The 27,504-nt window shown below is 39.1% G+C and overlaps 1 protein-coding gene across 3 annotated transcripts in view; it reads left to right on the top strand.

Moving 5' to 3' along the window:
- Positions 1–27,504, top strand: part of MTA3 (metastasis associated 1 family member 3) — a 223,989-nt gene that overhangs the window by 111,517 nt on the left and 84,968 nt on the right. For all 3 annotated transcript variants that reach the window (XM_043604070.1, XM_043604069.1, XM_043604068.1), the window contains exons 5-6: positions 17,142–17,205; positions 20,224–20,341. In XM_043604070.1, the coding sequence (XP_043460005.1) occupies positions 17,142–17,205; positions 20,224–20,341 (182 nt within the window). The remainder of the gene's footprint in view (positions 1–17,141; positions 17,206–20,223; positions 20,342–27,504) is intronic.

Genomic DNA, 27,504 nt, shown 5'->3' with positions numbered 1-27,504 from the left:
CCATGGAAACTACAAAGGGTTGCTGAAGGAATTTGACTTAAGTAAATGCACTTAAGTAAATATGTCAGTTTTCCCCAAATTGATCTAAAGATTCAGTGCTGTTCCAAGGAAAGGCTCAGCAAGTGTGTTGTGTGTGTGTGTAAATTGAGAATTGAGAAATTGATTCCAGAATTTATGAGAATGGAAAGAACCAAGAATAGTGAAAACAAAGTGTTTTCAAATCATGGTTTGTGGACTCCTGAGTGTCCCTTAGACCCTTTCAGGGGTTTTGTGAAATCAAAACTATTTTATAACAATAGTAAGATGTTATTCACCTTTTTTTTTTTTTTAATTTTTTTTTCAACGTTTATTTATTTTTGGGACAGAGAGAGACAGAGCATGAACGGGGGAGGGGCAGAGAGAGAGGGAGACACAGAATCGGAAACAGGCTCCAGGCTCTGAGCCATCAGCCCAGAGCCTGACGCGGGGCTCGAACTCACAGACCGCGAGATCGTGACCTGGCTGAAGTCGGACGCTTAACCGACTGCGCCACCCAGGCGCCCCATGTTATTCACCTTTATACTGTTTTAGTCTTGCAAAAGCAGTGGTGGGCAAACTTAGTGTGAATCGCACCAGTGGCACTAAATTGTGCTAGAGTCATCGCTGTATTCTTCACCTCTGTGAATTTGCAATGAAACAAACAATAACCAAAATGACAAGTTCCACTTAAGAATGTTCTTGACAAGGGGCGCCTGGGTGGCTCAGTCAGTTAAGCTTCCAACTCTTGATTTCAGTCCAGGTCATGATCTCACAGTTCATGGGATTGAGCTCCGTGTTGGGCTCTGGGCTGACAGTGTGGAACCTACTTGGGGCTCTCTCTCTCCCTCTCTCTATGTTCCTCCCCCACTTGCGTGCTCTCTCTCCCTCTCTCTCCCTCTCCCTCTCTCTCTCTCTCTCTCTCTCTCTCTCAAGATAAGTAAACATTTAAACAACAACAAAAAGAATGCTCTTGACAAAATGGTACAATTTATTATTTTAATAAATCTGAATCCCTCATGTCCTAAAACAAAACTGAAAAATTAACACATCAGATTAACCATTGTGCAGTGTAGAGGATCTAGTTCACTGCCATTCAGTATAGTGACGATGCTGTGTAACCATCACTGTTTCAGTGGTTCAACTACCATTAAATGTCTCTTTAACATTCTGCCTCATGAAATGGGAAATACATGTAAATCACTTCTGTCATGTTTGAAAGTGTGATAGTTATCTTGAGAAAAAAAAATCTCATGACAGTCTTTGAAATGTAAGCCAAACTACCTGCTTTTTCCTAGAGCGCCGTTATTACTTGCAGTAACCACTGAAAGACAAACTGTGGTTATTTAGACACAAGTGGTTGATGGGTGCCTTTTGAAAATGAAATAAACCTGAAAATCTAGCTGTCTGTTAAGCAACACATTGAAGAGATAGGCAAAAATGAAAAGAGTGCCACTGTTCTTGTGAAAAGTTTTTTGTTTTGGAAAAGACAGTAGTTGTTCATAACAAGTATTTGCTAATGTTCATTTTTATTTTAAATAAATGAGTAAATGTTATATTTTTCTCACTTTGAATTTCTAACATGGTAAATATTGATTGATGTAACTCACAGAGGCAAATGTTCTTTGAGGTCCTCAATGATTTTTAGTAACGTAAAGTGATCTTGAGATCAGAAGGTTTGAGAACCATTGACAAAGTCAGTCTTGAACAAAAACTGTTAGAGATTTATATCAATCGATATTAAGACATTTATATAGTTACAGTAATTAAAGCAAGATGGTATTAATAAGTGGATTGAGAAATAAGTGGAACAGAATGGAAAAGTCAGAACAGACCCACATATATAATACAACTTGATATTTGATGAAGGAACCACTGCAACGAGAAGTCTTTTCAGGAAATGGTGCCAAGTCATTTGGGTGATTACAGGGGAAAATAAATGAAGGCTTCTGTTTTTCTTTCTTTCTCTACTTTTTTTTTTTTTTTTTTTTTTTAGATTTTATATCTTTAATTTTTTGAGAGAGAAAGAGAGCATCCTCACTCTCCAAGCAGGGGAGGGACAGAGGGAGAGAGAGAATCTTAACCAGGCTCCATGCCCAGTGGGGAGCGCTACTTGGAGCTCAATCTCACCACCACGAGATCATGACCCAAGCCAAAATCAAGAGTCGGTTGGAGGCTCAACTTACTGGGCCACCCAGGTGCCCCTGCCCTTGCTGTTTTTGTGACCAAATAAGGGTTTTTTTTCTTACCATTTGGATTTGCTGACTATATCCCCATTTTGTTCTTTACCATGTTCCATTCTCCCTCATATTTCTTGTGAATTGATAACTATATATAGAGATGTGGTTCTATACACATGATGCATAATTGGTTTGGTATTGAATTTGGGGTTGAAATTTATTTTCCATCAAAACTTTGAAAGAATTACCCTACTGTCCTCAAATGTCTGTTGTCACCGAACAGTAGTTTTATATCCAAACTTTCATATTACCTATTTTTTCCCTTCTCTTAAATCTTCTTTGAATTCTCTTACCAATAGATGAAAAATGTAATTCTCTCATTGTATCCAGAAGTTTCAGTGATGCCTCAGTATTGAGGATATTTGGTAGACCATTTTAATTGGAAGATACTGGTCTTCCTTCATAGCTGGGAAATCTTTATTATTATTTTTTTAATGTTTATTTATTTTGAGAGAGAGATAGAGAAAGAGAACACAAACAGGGAAGGGGCAGAGAGAGGAGGAGGGAGAAACCTAAGCAGGCTCTGTGCCATCAGCAGAGCCCGACTTGGAACTCAGTCTCATGAACAGTGAGCTCATGACCTGAGCCAAAATCACGAGTTGGCTACTAAACTGACTGAGCCACCCAGGTACCCCTGGGAATTGTTTTCCTAACATTTCTTTCAAAACTTTTTTTCTTTCTAGTACTTACATTGCTTATTGTGTTAGCTCTCCTGGAGTTCTTGGTTTACTGTCTTTTCTCATATTTTCTGTTTTTGGTTCTAAGCTAAATCTTTGACTTTCATCTCCTAGCACATCTGACATTTTAATATTGCCAACTATATTTTAAAATTTCAGAGGCTTGGGGCTCCTGGGTGGCTTGGTTGGTTGAACGCCAACTTCAGCTCAGGTCATGATCTCGCAGTCTGTGAGTTGGAGCCCTGTGTCGGGTTCTGTGCTGATAGCTCAGAGCCTGGAGCCTGCTTTGGATCCTGTGTCTCCCCCTCTCTCTGTCTCTCCTCTCTCACTCATTCTGTCTGTCTCTCTCTCTCTCTCTCTCTCTCAAAAATAAACATAAAAATGTTTTTTTAATTTCAGAGGCTCAAACTATGGAAAGAGCCCAAATGTCCATTTTTCCGATGAATGGATGGGCTTTGCCTGTCATTTAATTCATTATTATTCTGTTGAGACTCTAAAAATACTACCTTTCTTCCCCGTTAGAATGTTGGGGTGCCTGGGTGGCTCAGTCGGTTGAGCGTCTGACTCTTGATATCAACTCTTGATATTGGCTCAGGTCAAGATCTCAGGGTCTTGGGATCGAGTCCCACCCATGTCCCACCCACACTGAGCATGGAGCCTGCTTGGGAGTCTCTGCCCCCCTACTCAAAATAAATAAGTAAACCTTTACAAAAAAAGAATGCTGTTAAACTTTTCTCAATTAGGTCACTAAATAAATAACACTTTATAGTACTGGGATTTGTGCCTTTGTGTCTATTTGTGAAATGGAGTTATCAAACTGGGAAATGCAGAGTGACTCTGATAAGTTTATTCACCATTGAAAAAGACCTTTCCATCCAATTTTTTTTAAGGTTTATTTATTTTTGAGAGAGAGTGAGAGCAAGCACAAGCATGGGAGGGTCAGAGAGAAGGGGACAGAGGATCCAAAGCAGGTTCTGTGCTGACAGCAGCGAGCCTGATGAGAGGCTCAAACTCCTGAACCGCAGGATCATGACCTGAGGTGAAGCTGGGTGCTCAACCGACTGAGCCACCCAGGTGCCCCATCCACTTTCGGAAGCTGGAATTTGAAAAAAAAATTTTTTTTTTTTGATTCATGTTTTACCTAGAACAAATAGTGTTTGAAGGTAGAATTTTTCTTTTAGGTGGTTATACATATCAGAGACTAATAAATGAACAATAATTGCCTATCTATAAGCGGAGTTGTTTTTATTTTTATTTATTTATTAAAAAATTTTTAAATGTTTATTTAAAAAAATTTTTTTTTAACGTTGATTTATTTTTGAGACAGAGAGAGACAGAGCATGAACAGGGGAGGGGCAGAGAAAGTGGGGGACACAGAATCTGAAACAGGCTCCAGGCTCTGAGCGGTCAGCACAGAGCCCGACATGGGGCTCGAACTCACGGACCGTGAGATCATGACCTGAGCCAAAGTCGGACGCTTAACCGACCGAGCCACCCAGGTGCCCCAACGTTTATTTATTTTTGAGACAGAGAGAGACAGAGCATGAATGGGGGAGGGTCAGAGAGAGAGAGGGAGACACAGAATCCGAAGCAGGCTCCAGGCTCTGAGCTGTCAGCACAGAGCCCGACGCGGGGCTCGAACTCATGGACCGCGAGATCATGACCTGAGCTGAAGTCGGACGCTTAACCGACTGCGCCACCCAGGCACCCCCAGAGTTGTTTTTTTAACAAAAGAGTATTCCAGGAGTGCAAAGCTATAGTTAATAGATTAGAGTTTATGGGAGTAGATGGGTTTAGGAATTGGTATGGTTGGGGATAGTATATCCATATATGGTTTGAAGGAGTGCTGGGAGTAACCTGGTATCCAAAGGTAATGGATAATAGAGCAGATTTTTTTTGTGGTTGTTCTCGGGATCACCAGAAAATTGATCAGCCCCCTCCTTTTGAAGATGTAAACATTGGTCGGAAGAACAAATATTGTTAAAATGTCTGTACTACCCAAAGCAGTGTACAGATTTGATGCAGTCTCTATTAAAATACCAACAATATTTTTCACAGAACTAGAACACACAATCCTAAAATTTGTATGGAACCACAAAAGACTTCTAATAGGCAAAGCAGTCTTAAAAAAGAATAACAAAACTGGAGGTATCATAATTCCAGGCTTCAAGTTATATTACAAAGTGGTCGTACTTAAAACAGTATGGTACTGGCATAAAAAGATAGACACAAAGATCAGTGGAACAGAATAGAAAACCCAGAAATAAACCCACAGTTATATGGCCAATTAATCTTTGACAAAGGAGGAGTGAATATACAATGGGAAAAAGACAATCTGTTCAACAAATGCTGTTGGGAAAATTGGGCAGCTAACTATGTGCAAAAGAATGAAACTGGGCCACGTTCTTTCTCCATACACAAAAATAAACTCAAAATGGATTAGAGACCTGAATTTGAGACCAGAAACCATAAAAATCCTTGAAGAGAGCATAGGCAGTAATTTCTCTGTCATCAGCTGTACAACATGTTTCTAGATATGTCTCTTGAGGGAAGGGTAATACAAGGCAAAAATAAACTATAGGGCTACATCAAAATAAAAAGCTTCTGTACAGTGAAGGAAAAAATCAACAAAACCAAAAGGCAGCTTACTGAATGGGAGAGGATATTTGCAAATGGCATATCTGATAAAGGGTTAGGATCTAAAATATATAAATAACTTATACAGCTCAACACCCAAAAAACAGGTAATGCACATTAAAAAATGAGCAGAAGATCTGAGGAGACATTTCTCCAAAGAAGGCATATAGATGGTCAACAGACACATGAAAAGATGCTCAACATCACTCATCATCAGGGAAATGAAAATTGGAACTACAATGAGATAACACCTCACACCTGTCAGAGTGGCTAAAATCAAAAACTCAAGAATCAACAAGTGTAGGTGAGGATGTGGAGACAAAGGAGTTCTCTTGCACTGTTGGTGGGAATGCAAACTGGTGCACCAACTCTGGAAAACGGTATGGAAATTTCTCAAACAATTAAAAATAGAATTACACTATGATCTAGTAATCTCACTACTGGGCATTTTCCCAAAAATACAAAAAAAAAAAAAAAAACTAATTCAAAGGGATATGTGCACTCCTTTGTTTATTGCAGCATTATTATTGTTGTTATTATTTTAGAAAGAGAGAGAGTGGGGGAGAAGGGCAGAGGGAGAGAGAGAATATTAAGCAGGCTCCCTGCTCAGTGTGGAGCATGATGTGGGGCTTGATTGCACAACCTTAGCTGAAATCAGAGTTGGACGGACACTCAACTGACTGAGCCACTTAGACGCACCACAGCATTATTTACAATAACCAAACTGGAAGCATCTCAAGTGTCCACTGATAGATGAATGGATAAAAAAGATGTCACACACACACACACACACACACGAATATGAATCAGCCATAAAAAAGAACGAAACCTTGCCATTTGCAGCAACATGGATAGAGCTAGAGAATATAATGCTAAATGAAATAAGTCAGTCAGAGAAAGACAAATACCATACATGATCTCACTCATAGGTGGAATTTAAGGAACAAAACAAGCAAAAAAAAAAAAGAGAGAGAGAGAGAGAGAAACCGACAAACAGACTCTTAACTATAGATAACAAACTGATGGGTACCATAGGAGAGGTGGGTAGGAGAATGAGGGAAATATGTGATGGAGATTAAAGCATACACTTAATCGTAATGAAAAACGTGGGGCACCTGGGTGGCTCAGTCAGTTAGACAGCAGACTGTTGATTTTGGCTCAGGTCATGATCTCATGGTCGTGAGATTGAGCCGTATGTCGGGCTCTGTGCTGAGCATGGAGCCTGCTTGGGACTCTCTCACTCTCTCTCTCTCTCTCTCTCTCTCTCTCTCTCTCTCTCAAAATACGCATTTAAAAAATCATAACGAGGGACGTCTGGGTGACTTAGTTATGTGTCCAACTTCATCTCAGGTCATGATTTCACGTTTGTGGGTTCAAGCCCCGCATCAGGCTCTCTGCTGATAGCTCAGAGCCTGGAGCCTGCTGCAGATTCTGTGTCTCCCTCTCTCTGCCCCTCTCCTACTTAGTGCTCTGTCTCTGTCTTTCAAAAATAAATGTTAATTTTTTTTAAATAATAAAAAATGTATTCAAAGTTTAAACATTGAGGAGGGATATGTGATATATTGACATGGTTCAAAATCAAAATCTGGGATACACAATAAAGTGTCTCACTCCTGTACAGTCCCCTGGCCCATCACTGTTTCTAGAATCTTACATATGCTTCCAGAAACAATTCATGCATATAGAAGCAAAGAAGTGTGTATGTTTGTGTCTGTAGTAAATCATGGAATAAATTGTGATGCTATTCTATGTTGTGAGCATGCTGTAATGACTCCTGTATGAGTCGTGTCTTTCCATAGTGCAGCTTTATTCAGTCACGGCAAGGTAAACACAATTGTAAAGCAGGTTTAGGATTCCAAACTCAGTGACATTTCACTATGTGTTCAACTTGCCTTAGTACAGGGCACACAGAGCAAAGCACAATACGAAGTCACACAGCAAGCAAGATACAGTTAGGGATAAGAAGTTGGGGCGCCTGGGTGGCGCAGTCGGTTAAGCGTCCGACTTCAGCCAGGTCACGATCTCACGGTCCGTGAGTTCGAGCCCCGCGTCAGGCTCTGGGCTGATGGCTCGGAGCCTGGAGCCTGTTTCCGATTCTGTGTCTCCCTCTCTCTCTCTGCCTCTCCCCCATTCATGCTCTGTCTCTCTCTGTCCCAAAAATAAAATAAACGTTGAAAAAAAAATTTTAAAAAAAAGAAAAAAAAAAGAAAAAAAGAAGTTAACGAACATGGGGCACCTGGGTGGCGCAGTCGGTTAAGCGTCCGACTTCGGCCAGGTCACGATCTCGCGGTCTGCGAGTTCGAGCCCCGCGTCGGGCTCTGGGCTGATGGCTCAGAGCCTGGAGTCTGTTTCCGATTCTGTGTCTCCCTCTCTCTCTGCCCCTCCCCTGTTCATGCTCTGTCTCTCTCTGTCCCAAAAATAAATAAACGTTGAAAAAAAAATTAAAAAAAAAAAAAAAAGAAGTTAACGAACCAAATGCAAAGTCAGTCTGTGAGTGTGTAGTTGAGATCAGGCCTCAGTCCCATCCAGGTCAGCTCTTGGTGCTTACTGTGTATTATGTTCATTCAACCAGTGGAGCATCTCTGTTATGGTCACAGATCAGTCAGGCATAGCCTTCGGGAGTTGCCTTTTTAATGTGGTCAGATCATGGAAGGCTCAGCATCTGGAGAGTCTGACAGCTTGCTGCGAAGTCCTTCCTTTTTAAAGAGTTTTAGTTGGGCACCTGGGTGGTTCAGTCCATTAAGCCTCTGACTTCAGCTCAGGTCATGATTTCGCAGATCAGGAGTTCGAGCCCCCACATCTGGCTGATAGCAGAGAGCCTGCTTGGGATCCTCTGTCTCCCTCGGTGCCCCTCCTCCACTTGCTCTCTCTCTAAAATATAATAAATAAACATTAGGAAAACACAGTTTAGTCAGTCTTGGGCCTTTGCAGGTTTCTTCTTGTTATCAGCTCTTAGTTCTTCCAGACTCTCTTGGCTTTGCTCTGGTTATCAGTTTTAGATGCCATCAGCCTGTGGTGGTTTCAGTGATATCTGGTCTTAGCTGTAACACCCTTGGCTGCTTGTGTCACTGCTTGACATAAGTCACTGTTTATCTTGAGTGACTCCATCTTGCTTTCTACATTGTGCTTTTTTTTTCAGAGGGACAGAGAGAGAGAGAGAGGCTTGCAACTGAGTGAGGGGCAGAGGGATAGAGAGGGAAGTAGGGCTCACTTGAAACGGGTCTCATGCTCACTGGATTCGGGCCTCAAGCTTACCTGAAGCGGGGCTCTTGCCCCAATGTTGGACTCGAACTCACAAACGGAGAGATCATGACCTGAGCTTAAGTCAGATGCTTAACGACTAAGCCACCCAGGTGCCCTATACATTGTGCTTTTTAAATGAAATATCTTGGGCATAATTCCATATCAGATAATAAGGATCTGCTTCATCTTTTCTAGAGTTGTTTCATATGTCTAATTTATTTAATCCTAATTAATAGATACTTCGTTCATTTTAGCTTTTTGCTGTTAAAATCATACTGCATGGAATACTACGTGGCAATGAGAAAAAATGAAATATGGCCTTTTGTAGCAACATGGATGGAACTGGAGAGTGTGATGCTAAGTGAAATAAGCCATACAGAGAAAGACAGATATCATATGTTTTCACTCTTATGTGGATCCTGAGAAACTTAACAGGGACCCATGGGGGAGGGGAAGGAAAAAAAAAAAAAAAGAGGTTAGAGTGGGAGAGAGCCAAAGCATAAGAGACTCTTAAAAACTGAGAACAAACTGAGGGTTGATGGGGGGAGGGAGGGAGGGGTGGGTGGGTGATGGGTATTGAGGAGGGCACCTTTTGGGATGAGCACTGGGTGTTGTATGGAAACCAATTTGACAATAAATTTCATATATTAAAAAAAAAGTATAAAATAAATAAAATAATACTGCAAAGAATAAACTTTGGCATAGGTCCCTTCACATGTGCGTGATTGGGTGAAGATGTACAAAATAAGTCATATCAAGTAAAATAGATGAAAATCTCCTAATTATATTTTCTGGATTTTGTATTCATTCATATTTCTGTGTTGATCAAAACAGGGAGATTCAAGTAAAAGGATTTGTAATTTGTAAATTTAGGTCTCTTGAGGCCTTTTTTGTCATATTCCCAGAAAACAAAAATTTTTTGTGGGGGCGACTGTGTGGCTCAGTTGGTTGAGTGTCCAACTTTTGAGGTCAGCTCAGGCCATGAACCCAGGGTCACAGGTTTAAGCCCCGTGTTGGGTTCTGCACTGAGCCTGGAGCCTGCTTGGGATTCTCTCTCCCCCTCTCGCTCTGTCCCTCTGTTGCTCATTCTCTCTTTCAAATTAAAAAAAAAATCTTTTTTTCAGTGTTAATTTATTTTTGAGAGATAAGGAGACACAGAATATGAAGCAGGCTCCAGGCTCTGAGTTGTCAGCACAGAGCCCGAGGCAGGGCTTGAATTCATGAACTGTGAATCACGACCTCATCGGAAATGTGATGCTTAATCAACTGAGCCACCCAGGCTCCTCCCCCCCCCCCCCCCCCCACAAATTTTTTTTAAGTAAGCTCTACACCTGATGTGGGTTTGAACTCATGATCCCACATGCTTTACTGACTAAGCCAGCCAGGCAACTTGAGAAAACAATTATTTTTAAATGTTTATTTGTTTTTGAGATAGCCCAAACAGGGGAGGGGCAGAGAGAGAGGTTCACAGAGGATCTGAAGCTGACTGCAGAGAGCCTTAAATTTAGTGACTTAAATTCACGAGCACCAACTGCGAGAACTTGACTTGAGTAGGATGCTTAACTGAGCCACCCAGGCACCCCGAGAAAACAATTTTTAAAAGACTTAGGTTTATTGAAAAATAGTAATGCCAACTTTTATTTTTAATTTCTTTTTATTTATTTATCTATTTATTTATTTATCTATTTATTTATTTATTTATTTATTTATTTATTTATTTATTTATTTTTGACAGAGAGGGTGCAAGTGATGGAGGGGCAGGGGAAGAGAGGAGAGAGAAGTGGGTCTCGTTTTTTACCCGAAGCGGGCTCCAGCTTACTCTCTGTGGGACTTGAGCTCGCGAACTGTGAGATCATGACCTCAGCCGAAGTCAGATGCTTAACAACTGAGCCACCCAAGTACCTGCTAACTTTTAATTATATAATGAAATAGCACTCCACTTGAATTAACAGACTCTTTTCAGTTTAGCTGTTAATGTTAACTCATTCGGAATCTAAAAAAATTTCTAATAAGGCAGTTTTCTTCCTGTACATTTTATTATGCCAGTATTTTAAGATGTTAGATTTTTTGCAATTTTATTGCTATTTGTAAACAATTTGAATTAGCGAAAATGATACTATTGAAGAGTACAAGTAGTGTTGCTTAAGAAACTAACATAAGGAAGTTAATTAGGGTGCGTAAACTCATAGGATTGCTTAGTGGAAGGATGTGAGAAAAAAAATACAGTGAAGAGAAAAATCGTATTACAGTTTAACATTCTTTTTAATGTGTATTTATTGAGGAGGTGGGTGGGGAGGTGGAGGGGCAGAGAGAGAGGAAGACACGGAATCCGAAGCAGGCTCCAGGCTCTGAGCTGTCAGCACAGAGCCCAACGCCGGACCTGAGCGGAAGTCAGAAGCTTCACCGGCTAAGTCGCCCCACAGTTTAACATTTTATTTTATTTTTATTTATTTATTTATTTATTTAAAAATTTTTTTTAACGTTTATTTATTTTTGAGACAGAGAGAGACAGAGCATGAACAGGGGAGGGGCAGAGAGAGAGGGAGACAGAGAATCGGAAGCAGGCTCCAGTCTCTGACCTGTCAGCACAGAGCCTGACGCGGGGCTCGAACTCACAAACCGCAAGATCATGACCTGAGCCGAAGTCGGACGCTTAACCGACGGAGCCACCCAGGCACCCCCACAGTTTAACATTTTAAAGCCCATGTGAGAAAGCACACTTTCTCTTGAATGTTGTCTTTGTATGGGAAAATCTTTACTTTGAAAGGATCATTTTATCCTCTGTGGGTTGAAGTGTTTCTTTCTCCGACCAGAGTCCCAGTGCCGAAAAGCATATATTCTACGTGTTATCCTGCATGGTTGTGGAAGGGCCTTGGTAATCAAAACAGTTTGTCATCCTGTCCCAGGGAAGAGGATCTTCCTAATAACTACTGCCTTCTTTTGGACATTCCACTTTGTCCTAGCTATAAAAGGGAAAAGTGGCACCAAGAGAAGGAGTTTTTCACCCTTGAATTCCTTTTTTGTAGTTTGTTTTATATTTGTTATCAAATCTCCAGAATCATGCCAACGCTTTGTTGCTTTGGCATTCTCTACGTACCACAGACAGAATAGAATGAGTTTTTCAAAACACTATGTGTCACTTGTCTTTGCAGAATCATCTTTGTTTTTGTTTTTGGCCTTCTTTAGTTTTTATTTCTTAACATCTGTTAAAGAAGTATTAGAAAATGTATCTTTAAATAGAAGTATTTGAAGGATTCCAGATTTCTTTCTCTGTTTTTGTCCTTCTTTTTATAGTCTAAAGATCCATAAAATCATATTCTTTCATTTATATCACTTCTATGACACAGTCCTTATGTGTTTGTTATTAAGATATAGTTAGCCCATGGTTCATCAGTTCTATAATGCAGACCAGTGATTCTCAACAAGGGACAGTTTTGTCTCCTGGGGACCATTCATTACAGTCTGGGAAGATTTGGTTGTCTCAGCTACGTGTGGGGGAGCTACTGTTATCCAGCTGGCAGAGGCCAGTGATGCTGCTAACACCGTACGTGCATGGGACAGCCCCCCACAGCAAAGAATTACCTGGCTTCACGTGTTAATAATGCCAAGGTCGAGGGACGCCTGCGTGGCTCTTTTGGTTAAGCATCTGACTCTTTGCAGCTCAGGTCATGGTCTCATGGGTCTGGCTCCCTGCTTGGGGTTCTCTGCGCCTCCCCTGTGTGTGCATGCTCGCTCTCTCTCTCTCTCTCTCTCTCTCTCTCTCTCAAAACAAATAAATAAACATTAAAAAAAAATAGTGCCAGGGTTTAGAAAACCTAATATAGAGTCATGGTAAATAATCTTTGCTTCCTTGGTATATATATTATTTATATAAATTTATGCACTTCATTTAATTAGGATCCCCCCTGTTACTTTAAATTTAAATAGTATTTTTTTTTTTAAGATTTATGTTAGAGTTTTTTAAATGTTTATGAATTTTTGAGAGAGAGAGTGCAAGCAGGGGTGGGGCAGAGAGAGACCGGGACGGCGCGGGGGTGGGGGGGGGTGGGAGGGTGGACAGGGGATCCAAAGCAGGCTCTACACCAACAGCAGTGTGCCTGACACAGGGCTGGAGCCCACGAACCTCGAGATCATTACCTGAGCCAAAGTCGGACGCTTTACTGAATGAGCATCCAGGTGCCCCTAAATTGTATTTTTAAAAATCAAACATATGTATATAGCTGTGTAATAATATCCAAAGCAGCCATAAGCAGAGTCCCCCCAGCATAGTCATTTTCCTGCATTTATACCTCTCTTACACTGCTTACTCTTACTTTTTCAATTGTAGAAATTTCTGCTTTCTCTTCTCTATTTCCTTTCCCTCATGTTTCCAATATATCACAATTTTTCTTTAAGTTAATAATCAGTCTTTGTATTTTACGAACATGTAAGGATTCCCCACATATTCTTTCTTGTACAGCCTTTTGTTTTCCTTGGACTTAATAATTGTTCTGCCTTTGTTTTCCTTCTTCTTTATTTTTTTAGTAAGATATATACCCAATGTGGGACTCGAACTCATGACTCTGATACCAAGAATCACATGCTCTACTGACTGAGACAGCCGGGTGCCCCTTTTGCCTTTCCTTTCAATTAGTCTTCTAAAATGTAAAAAATTCTTAGTCCTTGCTTATCTTGAAAATGTTTTCTACACTTAGCTGCTGATTTTTTTAGGCATTAAATTTTGATTTGGGAGTCCTTTCATTCAGAATTTTGAATCTCCTTTTGTCCTATTTTACAGTATTGCTGTTGTGAAATATCATTTTCTGAAAGCATTTTGGATCTTTGAACTTCATTTTTTAAAAATTTGGATTAAATACTGTTTAAAACTGTTCGCTGAATTTCCAATCACAGAACTTAGCATTGTTTTCAATATGAGAAAATGTTCAGAATCCAGAACAACTGTAAGACTCATAAGGCCATTGAGAAAATGCCTTTCTATCATGAAAAACTATTGTCTTTCATTGAACAAGGAAAGTTTAGTCAGACTCTGCATCTGTAGTAGGGGTTTTTCAAGTTCATTATGCCTAACAATCACCGGGTGATGCTTGTTTTTCCATGTAGATTCCTTGATCCCTCCCTGAGATCTTTGGATTCAGTAAATCTGACTAAGGATCACCTGGTGATTCTTCCTAACCACGAGGATTTCTCGATCCCTCCCCAAGATGTTCGGCTTCAATAAATCTGGTGTGACACTAAGAAATTTTCATTTTCCTAAGCAGGGACCCTGGTGGTCCTGCACTATTATTCTACAAGCTGGAGTGGTATGGAACCGAAAGTCTTTAGGCACTGGGGAAATGGATGCTAATTTAAACTTCTTCTTTCATGTATACGAATAGGTAGCATCTTTAAATAAATCTGTAACCTGGGTGCGCCTTTTGCATGTGGTTTTTGAATCTGTGGGAGTATACTGAACATCCTGTTAAGCAGATAGGCTGATCAGAACCTGCCATTAAACAGGATTGCGTTGTGTCATAATTATTTATTCACATGTCTCTCTGTCCCAACACCCTGCCCAGTTTCTGAAGCAAACAGAGTATGTTTTTAAAACCTTTTTCAGTGAAAAATTCTGTGTTACTGTATATAGTTGCTTGTAGAAAAGCAACATAAATAATTATACAGGCCTGGAGTGATTTTTCTTCGTATTAAGGTCTTTGATGTGTTTTATGTTTATATCGTCATGTTTGGGTATCTTTGTTCTTTACGGACTAAAGTATGGTGGAAGAGCACAATTAGGGTCATTGCTTGAGATTCAGCATAAATCAGTTGGGTTATCTATATTCACCGTTTATTAATGGTTCCTTTAGTTTGGGGTTAGCTTAAAATTCATCCTATTTCTTTTTCTGTGAGCCAAGATTTGTTCAGCATAAAGGAAGCCAGCTCTTTACATCTCTTTTTAAGCTACCTTTATCAACAACTCTTGGCGTGGTAGTACATCTGTTAATTACATATTCATATTTACTTCATAAAATAATTCTGACTCAACTTCCTGCTTTGTTAGCTGTGAGTATATGTATTTGAATATTTTAAGTATCAGATTTTCATTTTCCTTTTAAAAAATTTTTTAATGTTTTTTTATTTTTGAGAGAAAGAGACTGAGCGTGAGCAGGGGAGGGGCAGAGAGCGAGGGAGACCCACAGACTCATAAAGAAGGCTCCGGGCTCTGAGCTGTTGGCACAGAGCCTGAGGGTGGGTCTCAAACTCATGAACTACGAGATCATGACCTGAGCCGAAGTCGGATGCTTAACCCACTGAGCCACCCGGGTGCCCCTCAGATTTTCATTTTTAATTTGGGAGAAAAATACATAGCTGCGGTAAAGAAAACTTACAGATGAAAAATCATATATTATTTTTTTCATCTTTGCATAAAAGCTACATTAACCCAAATAACTTGTATTTTAGGTTGGCTAGGTATCCTCGTGATTTTGCAGTCCTGTTGTATCTCTAAAAGAGTACATAACCAGTGTTTTCTTATCTCCTAATATAAATATGAAAATAGTGGTTTGATGATTCAGTTTAAATGCTTTTGTCATTTCTGACAGTATGGAAGAAACTCTTAAGTAGGCTGTATTGTTTGTGTAAATTCTCAGTGTCTGTTAACCCTTGAAATTCAAGTGAGTGTTGAAGAAAGTGGTATCTATTAAGATGACATTCAGCTTTTGCTCCTCTGCACTTAAAAAAGTGGCTTTAGAGACCTTTAAAAAACAAGATTTTATTTCTTCTAGGTAATTAAGTATTAAATGTTAGAAATACTGCTTTGTCAGCTGTTGCAGAGGCAAAAAAAAAACCTAGACGAAACCTATTTTTGGAAACCCACTTATGCACATTGCATGTGTTAGGAGCACACACACAGGTCACAGAAGCTCTTCTGTGACAGCTGTAGACGTGCAAACCTCAGCGGAGCAATTTCCCTGCTCGTTATTCTGTCCTTTCCACGAGCATGTCAGGTAATTGTTGACTGTGAGTGTTGTTATATGCTCCGAAGTAATGTTAATTTTTCTGCTTCAGTAATTTGCATGAATAAAATATACTAGAAAAACCAAAAACCCTTATAACTCTCGCTAAGTTAGAGATTTGAGAAGATAATATGGAAATAACACATGTTCTCAGAAGTCTTTTGAAGTTATATTAACTATAGATGGTTACCAGAAAAAGATGTTTTTATGAGGGTTAAACTTTTTTAAATTTAAGGAATATACATTTGGAAAATGTTCGGTAAACTGTAATTTTTGACCTTTGTGTTAGTGTTTTTTACATTTTATTTTGCTTTTGGTAATCTTTTCCTTTGAATTGTTTTTCACTCTGGTGTTCCAACAGCCTGCTCTTTTAGCTTCCCATTCAATGTATATGTGACGATTTGTTTTTGCTTGTTATTTTGTGGGGAGCAAGAAGTGACTTTTGTTTACAAAATCAAATAACATTATGGCATTTAAACAATATTTTGTGAGTCCTAACCAATTATCTGTAACTTGAATTGTCTACCAAATTTCTCCTGTTAAATTTGTAGGTCTACAGAATTTTTCAAGATAGTGAGGATAATTGAAAACGTATTTGTAATAAATGCCTCTACTTGGATAACTTCAGTTTTTCTCAAGTCTGGACAAGACTGTTTTTTGTTTTTTTAATAGACATTCGTTTTCAAACTCACACCAAGGGCTGTGATCAAAGGTAAATGCCATCAGACTTCAAGGTCTTTGAATCTGTAGATCTTTATTTTGCCCCCTACTTTATAGCAGTGTATTTAAATTTTAACTAGGTTTTAGAGCAAGGTCAATAAAGGCAAGCTAGTTAATCCTGATGAATGTATATTATTTTTAGGTCCTCATATGCAGTGGCTACTTAAAAAAAAATCCGAAGATTATTTAGGTACTGGTTTGCACGGTGAAGTCTTTGTCTAAAGACTCCTTGTATAAAATCACCTCATATTAACTTTTTATAGATTCAGAAACTCACTTTTAATACGAAGGTTTCATTGTACTCCTTTTTTTTTTTCTGTAATAATTAGAAAATACCCGTGAAGTGTTTTATGTCATAAAATTTACTGCCTAACAACAGTTCCTTCCACAGGTTAGCCTCGCAGTAAATGCCTACAAAAACAGTCTTATTTTTTATGTTCTACAACACCAGGATTGTAAAGCGAGTCTAAGTGTACACATTTACGTATATTTGTAACTGCTATCTAGTTTCTTAATAGTAACTTTACATTCTGAATATTCCTGACTTTGTATATGTCATCGATGTGAAGGTGAGGTGGCCTTTCTGACATTCATTCACTTTTTCCCTTTTTCAACAGGGGAAAATGCAGTGTTGCCCTTCTGAATGAGACAGAGTCAGTATTGTCATATCTTGATAAAGAGGTAATTCACAATTGCACTTATTTATGTTTTTTTCCCCCTTGATTTCACATGAAGCCCATACCTTTAAATGTATTTCTTCTTGTACCAAACTATTGCACCGGGAGAGCAGCATTATATAAAAGTGTAATGACCAGAATACTTTTGGATAATTTTATTTTTCTGGTTAACTGAGAGAAGAGTTGGCAAAAACTTCTGTGCCGTCTTTTTAAGCTGGTAATGAAAGACTTTATAAGGTATGATGATGTAGTTGGTAGCAGTAGAAATATTTTTGGCTTTATGAAATAAGTGACTTTTGTGTACTCAATCCTCCTCCCTGTTTTTTGTTTTTGTTGTTGTTTAAATAAAGAGTTTTTATTTTAGGCTTTTTCCAGATGAGATCCTAGCACTGGTGGTCTGCTTTCTTTCCTAGAATCTCAATAAACTTTGTCAACTACAAGTGTTTCCTTCTGTGAACTTCAACAAGAAACATTTTAAACATATTTTCACAAGTTGGGTGAGAGCATATACTTCATTAGAAGGAAGAAATTCCTGTAAACAGAATATTCCACAATGAGAAAATTTTTACTGTTGACATTTTAAGATTTAACCTTTATAGTTGCATGATGTTTTTGTTTTCCCAAATCTTTATGTATGTATGTATGTATGTATGTGTGCGTGCGTTTAAAGAATTAAAGGGGTATATTAAAAAAATTTTTTTTTAATGTTTTTTCAATATTTATTTTTGAGAGACAGAGCATGAGCGGGGAAGGGGCAGAGAGAGAGGGAGACACAGAATCAGAAGCAGGCTCCAGGCTCTGAGCTGTCAGCACAGAGCCCGACGCGGGGCTCGAACCCACGGACTGTGAGATCATGACCTGAGCCAAAGTCGAACGCTTAACTGACTGAGCCACCCAGGCGCCCCCCCCCAAAAAAAATTTTTATTATACTTAAAAGTGTTGTCCCTGAAAGGACTGATGCAGACATGTGGAACTACTGTACGTTAGAAAATTGAACAGAGAAAACTAAGAGGAGGTAAATGTTCAAGGCAGAAAAAAGGTTGATAGTCTTTATAACTTACTCTTGTGAAATTTAGAAAAGAAGGTAATAGTGTTTGTTGTCAGTCAACATGTGGAAAATAATATGGATAAAGAGAATGCTCAGATGTTACCATTAGTTCATAGAGCAGGAATAAAAGGAGGAAACATGAGTATGTTTCAGTTTATTTTACTGGTGTATTTGGCTGTTAAGACAGTGTAATTTTTTTTTTTCAATGTTTATTTATTTTTGGGACAGAGAGAGACAGAGCATGAACGGGGGAAGGGCAGAGAGGGAGACACAGAATCGGAAACAGGCTCCAGGCTCTGAGCCATCAGCCCAGAGCCTGACGCGGGGCTCGAACTCACGGACCGCGAGATCGTGACCTGGCTGAAGTCGGACGCTTAACCGACTGGGCCACCCAGGCGCCCCAAGACAGTGTAATTTTTTAAAAAACGTGGTATCTTTGCTGAACTCAGGAACCTGAGATCAAGACCTGAGCTGAGATCAAAAGTCAATGCTTAACCAACTGAGCCACCCAGGCACCCCTTAAAGGACAACTTTCTAACCACAATGTTTTCCTTTTAGAAAAATTAACATTACCTTTTACATTTTAAGCGATTTCCCATATTGGCACATGTAAATTTAAGGAGTCTTAAGCAACTTTTGTGGCCCTAAGTAATAATTTCATTTTATTCTGCTGTATAGTATGGCAAAATCCCATTTTTCTAGAATACTATACTAACATGTTTTACACAATAAAAGTGACCAGAAGTATGTGTACTTTGAAGGCCCATACTGTGCCAATGGCAGCAGCGTCAGTCACCCTAGTAACATTCTTTGTTGCTCCTGTCTTACAAAACAAACAATTCTGATTACATATTGATCTCCCTCCATCAGCCTATTGAGCAGGTTGGTTTATGTATTCTGCAGATTTTTTTTTTCTTTTCCCCAGGTAGACTTTTATATGCATAAATTGTCATATTGTTGTATTTGATTCTTTAGTCTTTTCTTCTGACCGTGACCCATGCAGAAGAATTCTGAATGGATGGTATTGCCTTGTCTGTTTTTCTCCTTTCCCTTTATCACAGTCTGTAAGGAGAAAGCTTTACAATCTGGTAGATTATCTCTTATTTGTAGCTTGCTCGGCACGGTCTTGGTAAAGTGCTGATGGTAGGAGCAGACCCCTCCAGCATATAATGCAGAGAGTTGTATAGTAGATAACCCTCAGAATCATAGCAGGAAGCAGGGACAAGACCTTTTAAGACCTCCAGTAGTGATGCAGAATTCAGCAAAGGCCTGGTGGCCTGGTCATTTTATCCATTAGACTCAGTAACTAGGGCCTTTTTGCGTTTTAAAGAACCTTGGAAAGTTGGTGGGTGTGCCCGTGGTGGTAGGTAGTTACATTTATATGCCTATTTATATATAAATATGAATGTTTCAGGATTCAAAGGAGAACTGCAGAGTTGGAATTAATAGATGCTCCGTGAAATAATACAATGTGACATTTTAATTAGGAAACTGTATGTAAGCTCAGCTCTTCTAAACTTTAATGTGAAATGTGTATCCATTTGAGTATGTTGATGAAATGTGGGTGGACACTCCAGAAGTAAGGGCACCTTGTGTCCTCGTTGTTTGGTGTGGGCTTTAGAGATTTAAATGATTGCTTGATTCAGGTGTCTTACCTTTGACTTAGAGCTTAGCTTTGCTAGCTCAGAATCTGTTTTAGAGCAGTTCATTTGTTTTCTTTTAGACTAAAACAACAAAACTTTATAATCTACCTTTATTGAATGCTATTTGTTTTTTGCTTGATTTAATTTTACACTGTTTTACATGATGACCCTAACATTGTTCTCTTCTTCAAGATTCATGAATTTATTCACCAAAAGGAAATTTTATATACTCTCTGAAGTTTTATGATTTCATTATCATGACATTGGCCTCATTACTTTATAAAAAGTAGGAGTTGAGCTTACCTAGATATTTTCTGTCATTTTTTCTCAGGATACCTTTTTCTACTCATTGGTCTACGACCCTTCAGTGAAAACACTATTAGCTGACAAAGGTGAAATCAGAGTGGGACCTAGATATCAAGCAGACATTCCAGAAATGCTCTTAGAAGGTATGTTTTCCTTTGGGTTTCAAGTCCTATGAAAACAAATATATCTTGAAACTCAAATATTCTTTTCCACATACGGGAGAAACGTCTTTTGGGCTAAAGTTTAAAAGTTACAAGTTCTTCCCCTTGTAGAAATACAACAAATAACAACAGAAAATAATTTATTTGATCAATTGTTTGATTTTTATTTTACATTTTTGTGAGTTTTCTGGCTGTGTTTTCCTTTTAAATGCAACTTCTAGAATGTTCGTATCGTTGAACTTGTGTCTTCATGTGATATGTACATGCCTTGAAATCCTGAATGCTCCTAAATCATCTAACTGAGGTGCCTGGAACCTAGTGAACAGTTATGTTTTGGTGGGGATTTGGGCTAATCTGGGTAGTTATGTACTGGAGAGATTCAGAGCTTTGCATTTCAAAAATATCTTCCTAACAAGACAAATTTTTCTTTCTCCTGTTAAAACTGTACACTCAAAACCTTTATTTTCTGATTTCAAAAGTAAACATTCTTAACATTAAAAAATGAAACACAGAAATGTATAATGTAGGAAATGAACACCATCTGCTCTCCTTCATTCCAAACCCATATTTAATCACTATGGTCGTTTCGGGTGTGTTTATTTGGTTCACGCTGGCTTACCCTCCGTCCAAGAAGGGTCCACATGCAGTGCCGTGTTGCATATGTTACTCTGCAACTGCTTTCTTCAGTTAACCGCGTAACTTTAGTACTTTTCCCTATGAGTACAGTGACCTTTATTCTTTTCACTAACTGTGCAGGTCTTAAATTTGCGTGGATGTACTATAATTCCCTCTTCCAGCCCCCTATTGGTAGACTTTTAGGCATTTATGTTTTCGATGTTACAAATTGATACTGCTAGAAAAGCTATACCTATATATTTTTTTCAAGCATAACTTCTTGAAAGTAAAATGGTATATACATTTTACATATTGAAAATGCTCCTTTGCTCTTCAAAACGACTGTTACTATAGTATGAAAGAACCAGGTGCTTTCACCAACACTGATTATGAGGAATTTTTTCACCCTCCATTTTTTAGCCACATTTTGATATGTAATTGTCTTAGAGTTTTTTGTTTTGTTTTGTTTTAAAATTGAAATTATGCTTGCCCTAGTTATCTTTAGCCTTTAAATTTCTTGGGCTTTTTCTTTTTTCTTTTTTTAAATTTATTTAATGTTTATTTATTTTTGAGAGACAGAGCATGAGTGGGGGAGGGACAGAGAGACATACACACACACACACACACACACACACACACACACACACACACACTCTGAAGCAGGTTCCAGACTCCGAGCTCCGAGCTGTCAGCACGGAGCCCACGGGGCTTGAACTCACAGACCATGAGATCATGACCTGAGCTGAAGTTGGATGTCTAGCCGACTGAGCCACCCAGGCACCCCTTTCTTTCTCTCTCTCTCTCTTTTTTTTTTCTTAAATTGTAAAGTTTATTTATTTTGAGAGAGCGCTCACATGAGAGCAGGGAAGGGGCAGAAAGACTAAAGAGAGAATCCCAAGCAGACTCGGTGCTGTCAGCACAGAGCCTGGCTCAGGGCTCGATCACACGGCTATGAGATCATGACGTGAACCAAAATCAAGATCCGGATGCCCCACTGACTGAGCCACCCAGGCACACTCTTTTTTAGAGAGAGAGAGGGAGAGGGAGAGAACACACATTCAAGCCGGAGAAGGACAGAGGGAGAGGGGGAGAGAAAATCTTAACCAGGCTCCAAGTTGATCACGGAGCCCAATACGGTGCTCAGTCCCACAACCGTGAGATCATGACCCAAGCTGAAATCAAGAGTCGGACACCAAATGGACTGAGCCACCCAGGTGCCCCATCTTGTGCTTTTTCTACTTGGTTGTTTATCTTTTTATGTATTGGCTAGAATTACTTGACTACTAAAGGTAAGCAAACACAGAGAAGTATTTACCTTGTCTACAAGGATTATAAACCTCTCCCCCACAGACCTAATTATTTGATTAAAAATTTTTAATAGTGACTTTAAATTTAAATATATTTTGTTTTTTATCATACAAAAGTTTGGGATTTCTTAGTCTTTTCCTTTAAGGTCTTTACGATTTGCGTTACTCACCAAAAGGCCTTCACTTTTTGTTTTTGCCCCCTGATTATTAAAACATACAAGTACTGCCAGGGGTGCCTGGCTGGCTCAGTCGGAGGAGCATATGACTATTGATCTCGGGGTCGTGAGTTCAAGCCCCATGTTGGGTGTAGAGATTACTAAAACAAACTTTTTTTTAAATGTTTATTTTTGAGAGAGAGCAGTAGTACGAGTAGAGGAGGGCCAGAGAGAGGGAGGGACAGAGGATCTGAAGTGGGCCCTGCACTGATAGCAGTGAGCCCGATGCGGGGCTTGAACTCTCGAACGGTGAGATCATGACCTCAGCTGAAGTTGGACACTTACCAGGCTGAACCACCCAGGCACCCCGATCTAAACTTTTATAAAAACATAGGAGTTCTTCCATATGTTCTTCTCTCTCTTTACCTTGTCACACTTCTAAGAAAATGTATGCAGAAGAGTTAAATCAATAGATACTCAAGATAGAGTGTGAGAATTGTACACGTTGGTGTCCGTGGTGGCTGTGAATAATGCCAGGCTGCAGTCATCTGTGTTTTCCTGAACTTAAGTGCCAGGAAAAGTCAGTCAATAAAGATTAAGCTTGAAGAACAGAACGCCATGTCTGCACTCACCTGTGTTTGGAAATGATTTTGAACAGATTGAGAGTAGTGAATCAGTTTATTATAGGTTGAGAGATTGCATTCATTGATGTTCTCATCTGTGCAAATCAGTTTATCTTCCAGAAGGAATTTTTACATCTTTAGTCCTTAATGTTTGATGTTAGACTTATATCTCTGTACCTAATTGTTCACTAAACATTTTATTCCCCCCGCCAAAACCTTGATGTTTAAAATTAATAAACAGTGCTATAATGAGTACATTGGATAATTTTGTGCTCTGGATATAACTGGCAAATAAAGTAGAATTGCTGAGTCTTAGGGCATGTATGTCTGAAATTTTATACAGAATGCCTAATTGTCTTCCAGGTAGTCGTTGACAGGTGGTGGGTTTTTCCCTTGTTTTAATTAAGGTATGATTTATACATAGTACACCCCACCATTTTTAGTGAGCAGTTCTGTGAGTTTTGGACAAAGGCGTATGTTCCAATTCGGCAAGTCCATCCGTGCACAGGCCAAAAGCCAGGAAGGTCCTTAGTGCTCATGTGTGCATAGGCCTCCAGCCCAAGTTCCGCATCCCCTCAGCAGCCTTTGTCACTCCTTCCTGAACCCCAGTCCCTCCCATCTTTGAACTGTGGAGATCAGTCGTTCATGTTATCTTTTATACTATTTTTTATTATTTGACTTCAGAAATTTAAAAATCAACACTCGGGTATTGATTGTGTGGTTCTCCCTTGAGCACTGAGCATACGCCCTGATGTATAGAGAGCCTAGAAATTGTGTATTGCTCGTGGAGAGATAAATGCTGAACCAAGTCATGAAGTTGGGATGTTTCAAGTAATAGTGGGCAGAAGAATCAGATCATGGAAACTCACAAGTTCCTGTTATCCAGAAAACTATTTAAATATGGTATTTACCCCTGAAAGGCATAAAGTCTGGTTAGTGTGATGTTATTTGGAAAGCATATCTACTTAGATTAGCATTTTTTAAATTTTTATTTAAATTTTTTTAAATTTACATCCAAATTAGTTAGCATATAGTGTAACAATGATTTCAGGAGTAGATTCCTTAGTGCTCCTTACCCATTTAGCCCATCCCCCCTCCCACAACCCCTCCAGCAACCCTCGGTTTATTCTCCATATTTATGAGTCTCTTCTGTTTTATCCCCCTCCCTGTTTGTATATTATTTTTGTTTCCCTTCCCTTATGTTCACCTGTTTTGTCTTTAAAGTCCTCATAGGAGTGAAGTCATATGATTTTTGTCTTTCTCTGACTAATTTCACTTAGCATAATACCCTCCAGTTCCATCCACGTAGTTGCAAATGGCAAGATTTCATTCTTTTTGATTGCCAAGTAATACTCCATTGTGTGTGTGTGTGTGTGTGTATACACATATGTACACACACACATATACACACACACACATACACACACACACACACACACACACACACCACACCTCTTCTTTATCCATTCATCCATCGATGGACATTTGGGCTCTTTCCATACTTTGGCTATTGTTGATAGTGCTGCTATAAACATGGGGGTGCATGTGTCCCTTCGAAACAGCACACCTATATCCCTTGGATAAATGCCTAGTAGTTCAATTGCTGGGTCGTAGGGTAGTTCTATTTTTAGTTTTTTGAGGAACCTCCATACTGTTTTCCCAGAGTGGCTGCACCAGCTTGCATTCCCAAGCATTTTTTTTTTTTTTCTTTTTTTAAGAAAGAGCATGAGCCGGGCGGGGGGGGGGGGTGGGGGGGGGAGGGAGGGAGAGAGAGAGAGAGAGGGAGGGAGAGAGAGAGAAAGAGAATGAATTTAATCAGGCTTCATGCTCAACACGGAGCCCCATGCAGGGCTTGATCCTATGACCTTGGGATCATGACCTGAGCTGAAATCAAGAGTCAGACACTCAACCGACTAGCCACCCAGGAGTCTCTACCTAGATTAGAATATTTAAAAAAAAAAAAAAAAATTAGGAAACAAAATGATACATAAAATGCAATAATTTATTCTATGGTTCTTCTCAAACCAGACTTGAAGTTCTTATTTGTAAGAGGAATGATTCTTAACAGCTTGTAGCATTTGAAGAGTTGTACCAGCTCTCTGACAAAGGCAGACTTTATGTTTAAAAAATGTGACTAAATGTTCATTTATATAACGGATCTTTTATTTAATAGATTTTTTAAATGTTTATATACTTATTTAGAGAGGGAGAGAGCATGTACACATGAGAGAGAGTGAGTGGGGGAGGGAGGGAGAGAGAGAGAGAGAGAGAGAGAGAGAGAGAGAGAGAATTCCAAGCAGATTCCATGCTCAGCATGGAGCCCGACACCAGGCTCCATCTCAGAACTTGAGATCATTACTTGAACTGAAATCAAGAGTCGACTCCTAGGCTTAAGTGAGCCACCCAGGCACCCCTCATCAACAATTCTTTTTTTTTTTTTTTTTTAATTTTTTTTTTTCCGACGTTTATTTATTTTTGGGACAGAGAGAGACAGAGCATGAACGGGGGAGGGGCAGAGAGAGAGGGAGACACAGAATCGGAAACAGGCTCCAAGCTCTGAGCCATCAGCCCAGAGCCCGACGCGGGGCTCAAACTCACGGACCGCGAGATCGTGACCTGGCTGAAGTCGGACGCTTAACCGACTGCGCCACCCAGGCGCCCCCATCAACAATTCTTAATTGCCTTTAATATAGTGTTTCTCCTGGCAGTCTTTTGGGTGGGTGGTTACAAACTTTATTTAGGTAATGGAATCCTTTGTCCAGATGAAACACCCTACAATATGACCGTAAATAAAACAAGAAAAGCCTGGCTATTAGGGATGAGGTGAGAGAGAAATCCCCATTGAATCTCTTGAGCTACCCCAGTAACTCTCAGGATTGAGAGAATTACATGCTGAAGGCTGCTGTTCAGTGCTTCTTTCTGAGTCCTGTCTCTTCATCATATAGTCAGAATCGCCAGATAAACCACACAGTTAGAGGTGTCTTTGACAAAGTCCCTTTGCAACATAGTATAACAATGAGGGCTCCACTGTATTTTCTTTCCTTTTTCCCAGTTTTTAGATTTTAAAATTACTTTATTGCAAATTGTGCAATAATTTGCAAAGTGAAAGTGAAAGTGCAAGTAACTGAAAACAAAAAGTAGTCCCTTAGATCATCCCTCTTTGCCCATTGTTAAACACTGTTATTAATTTAACATGTTCTCCAGTTTGTTATATAGCTACTGTATGTATAGATCCATGAAATTGTATTCAATGTTTCATTGTGTAATAGATGATAGATCCAAGTTTATCTATCTCTTATTATAGAACAAGTTTCCCTTCATTGTTCTTTAAAATATCCTCTGTGTGTGTGTCAGTGTGGGGAGGTGTCTCATCTCAGAGATTTTTTTCCCCCCTGACTGTTGAAGTTTTTCATCAGTTTGTCAAATTCTTCCCTCCAGAATTCATTAGAATTTGGATTGAAATTGTATTAATATTATTTATTCCTTTGGGAGGCGACTGGTCATTTCATAATATTGAGTCTGTTTCTCTGTGTCTCCATGGGTCTGTTTCTGAGATTTTTATTCTGTCCCACTGGTCTGTTTGCCTGTTAATGCTCCAATAACTCACTGTTTTAATTATAGTGACTTTGTAGTGTGTGGTAATATCTGGTGAGGCTAATTCTCCTCTTATTTTTCCAAATGAATTTTATTATCAGCTTGAATCTTTCTTAAGTATGTCTATTGGAGTTTCAGTTAATTTAGAGGGAACAGACTTTTGATGGTTTTGAAAAGTCTTAATTAGAAATAAGGGATGTCTTTTTTTCTTTCTTCTAGGCTACTTTTGGGTCTTGTGGTTTTGTTTTTCTTTTTTTTTTTTTTCTTTCTCGTTTCAAGTTATTTAACATATATGGTAAAATTGGGTTCAGTTGTAAAATTCAGTGATTCATCACTTACATATAACACCCAGTATTCATCACAAAAAGTGCCCTCTTTAATACCCATCACCATTTAGCCTGTCTCCCACCCACCTTGTCCATCAACCCTCAGTTTCTTCTCTAGAGTTAAGAGTCTCTTATGGTTCACTTCTCTCTCTCTCTCTCTCTCTCTCTCTCTCTCTCTCTCTCTCTCTTTCCCTTTCCCTATGTTAATGTTTTTTCTCAATATAGTTTTAGTCATATAGATTCTATATATTTCTCATTAAGTTTATTTTTAAGTTTATAATTTGTTAGCTGTAAGTATTCATCTGTAACAAAGAAAAACAACACATTTTTCATCATAAATGAACAAGTCACGTTGGATTCTTATTTGAGCCTAAAGCATTTAGCATATCCAAGATGTTTCATTTCACTTGTAATCAGGCAACTAACTAGATGCAAGATATAAAGAGCTTCCTTTTTTGTAAGTAATATATTTTCAGGGAAGAGAGGGTATAGGGTGACAAATGGGTATACCAACAGTTATAGTTC

The sequence above is a fragment of the Prionailurus bengalensis genome, chromosome A3, assembly GCF_016509475.1.
Source record: "Prionailurus bengalensis isolate Pbe53 chromosome A3, Fcat_Pben_1.1_paternal_pri, whole genome shotgun sequence".
Taxonomy (NCBI): Eukaryota; Metazoa; Chordata; class Mammalia; order Carnivora; family Felidae; genus Prionailurus; species Prionailurus bengalensis.
Note: the sequence above shows the minus strand (reverse complement) of the source record. Positions and strands in the feature narration are given on the sequence as shown.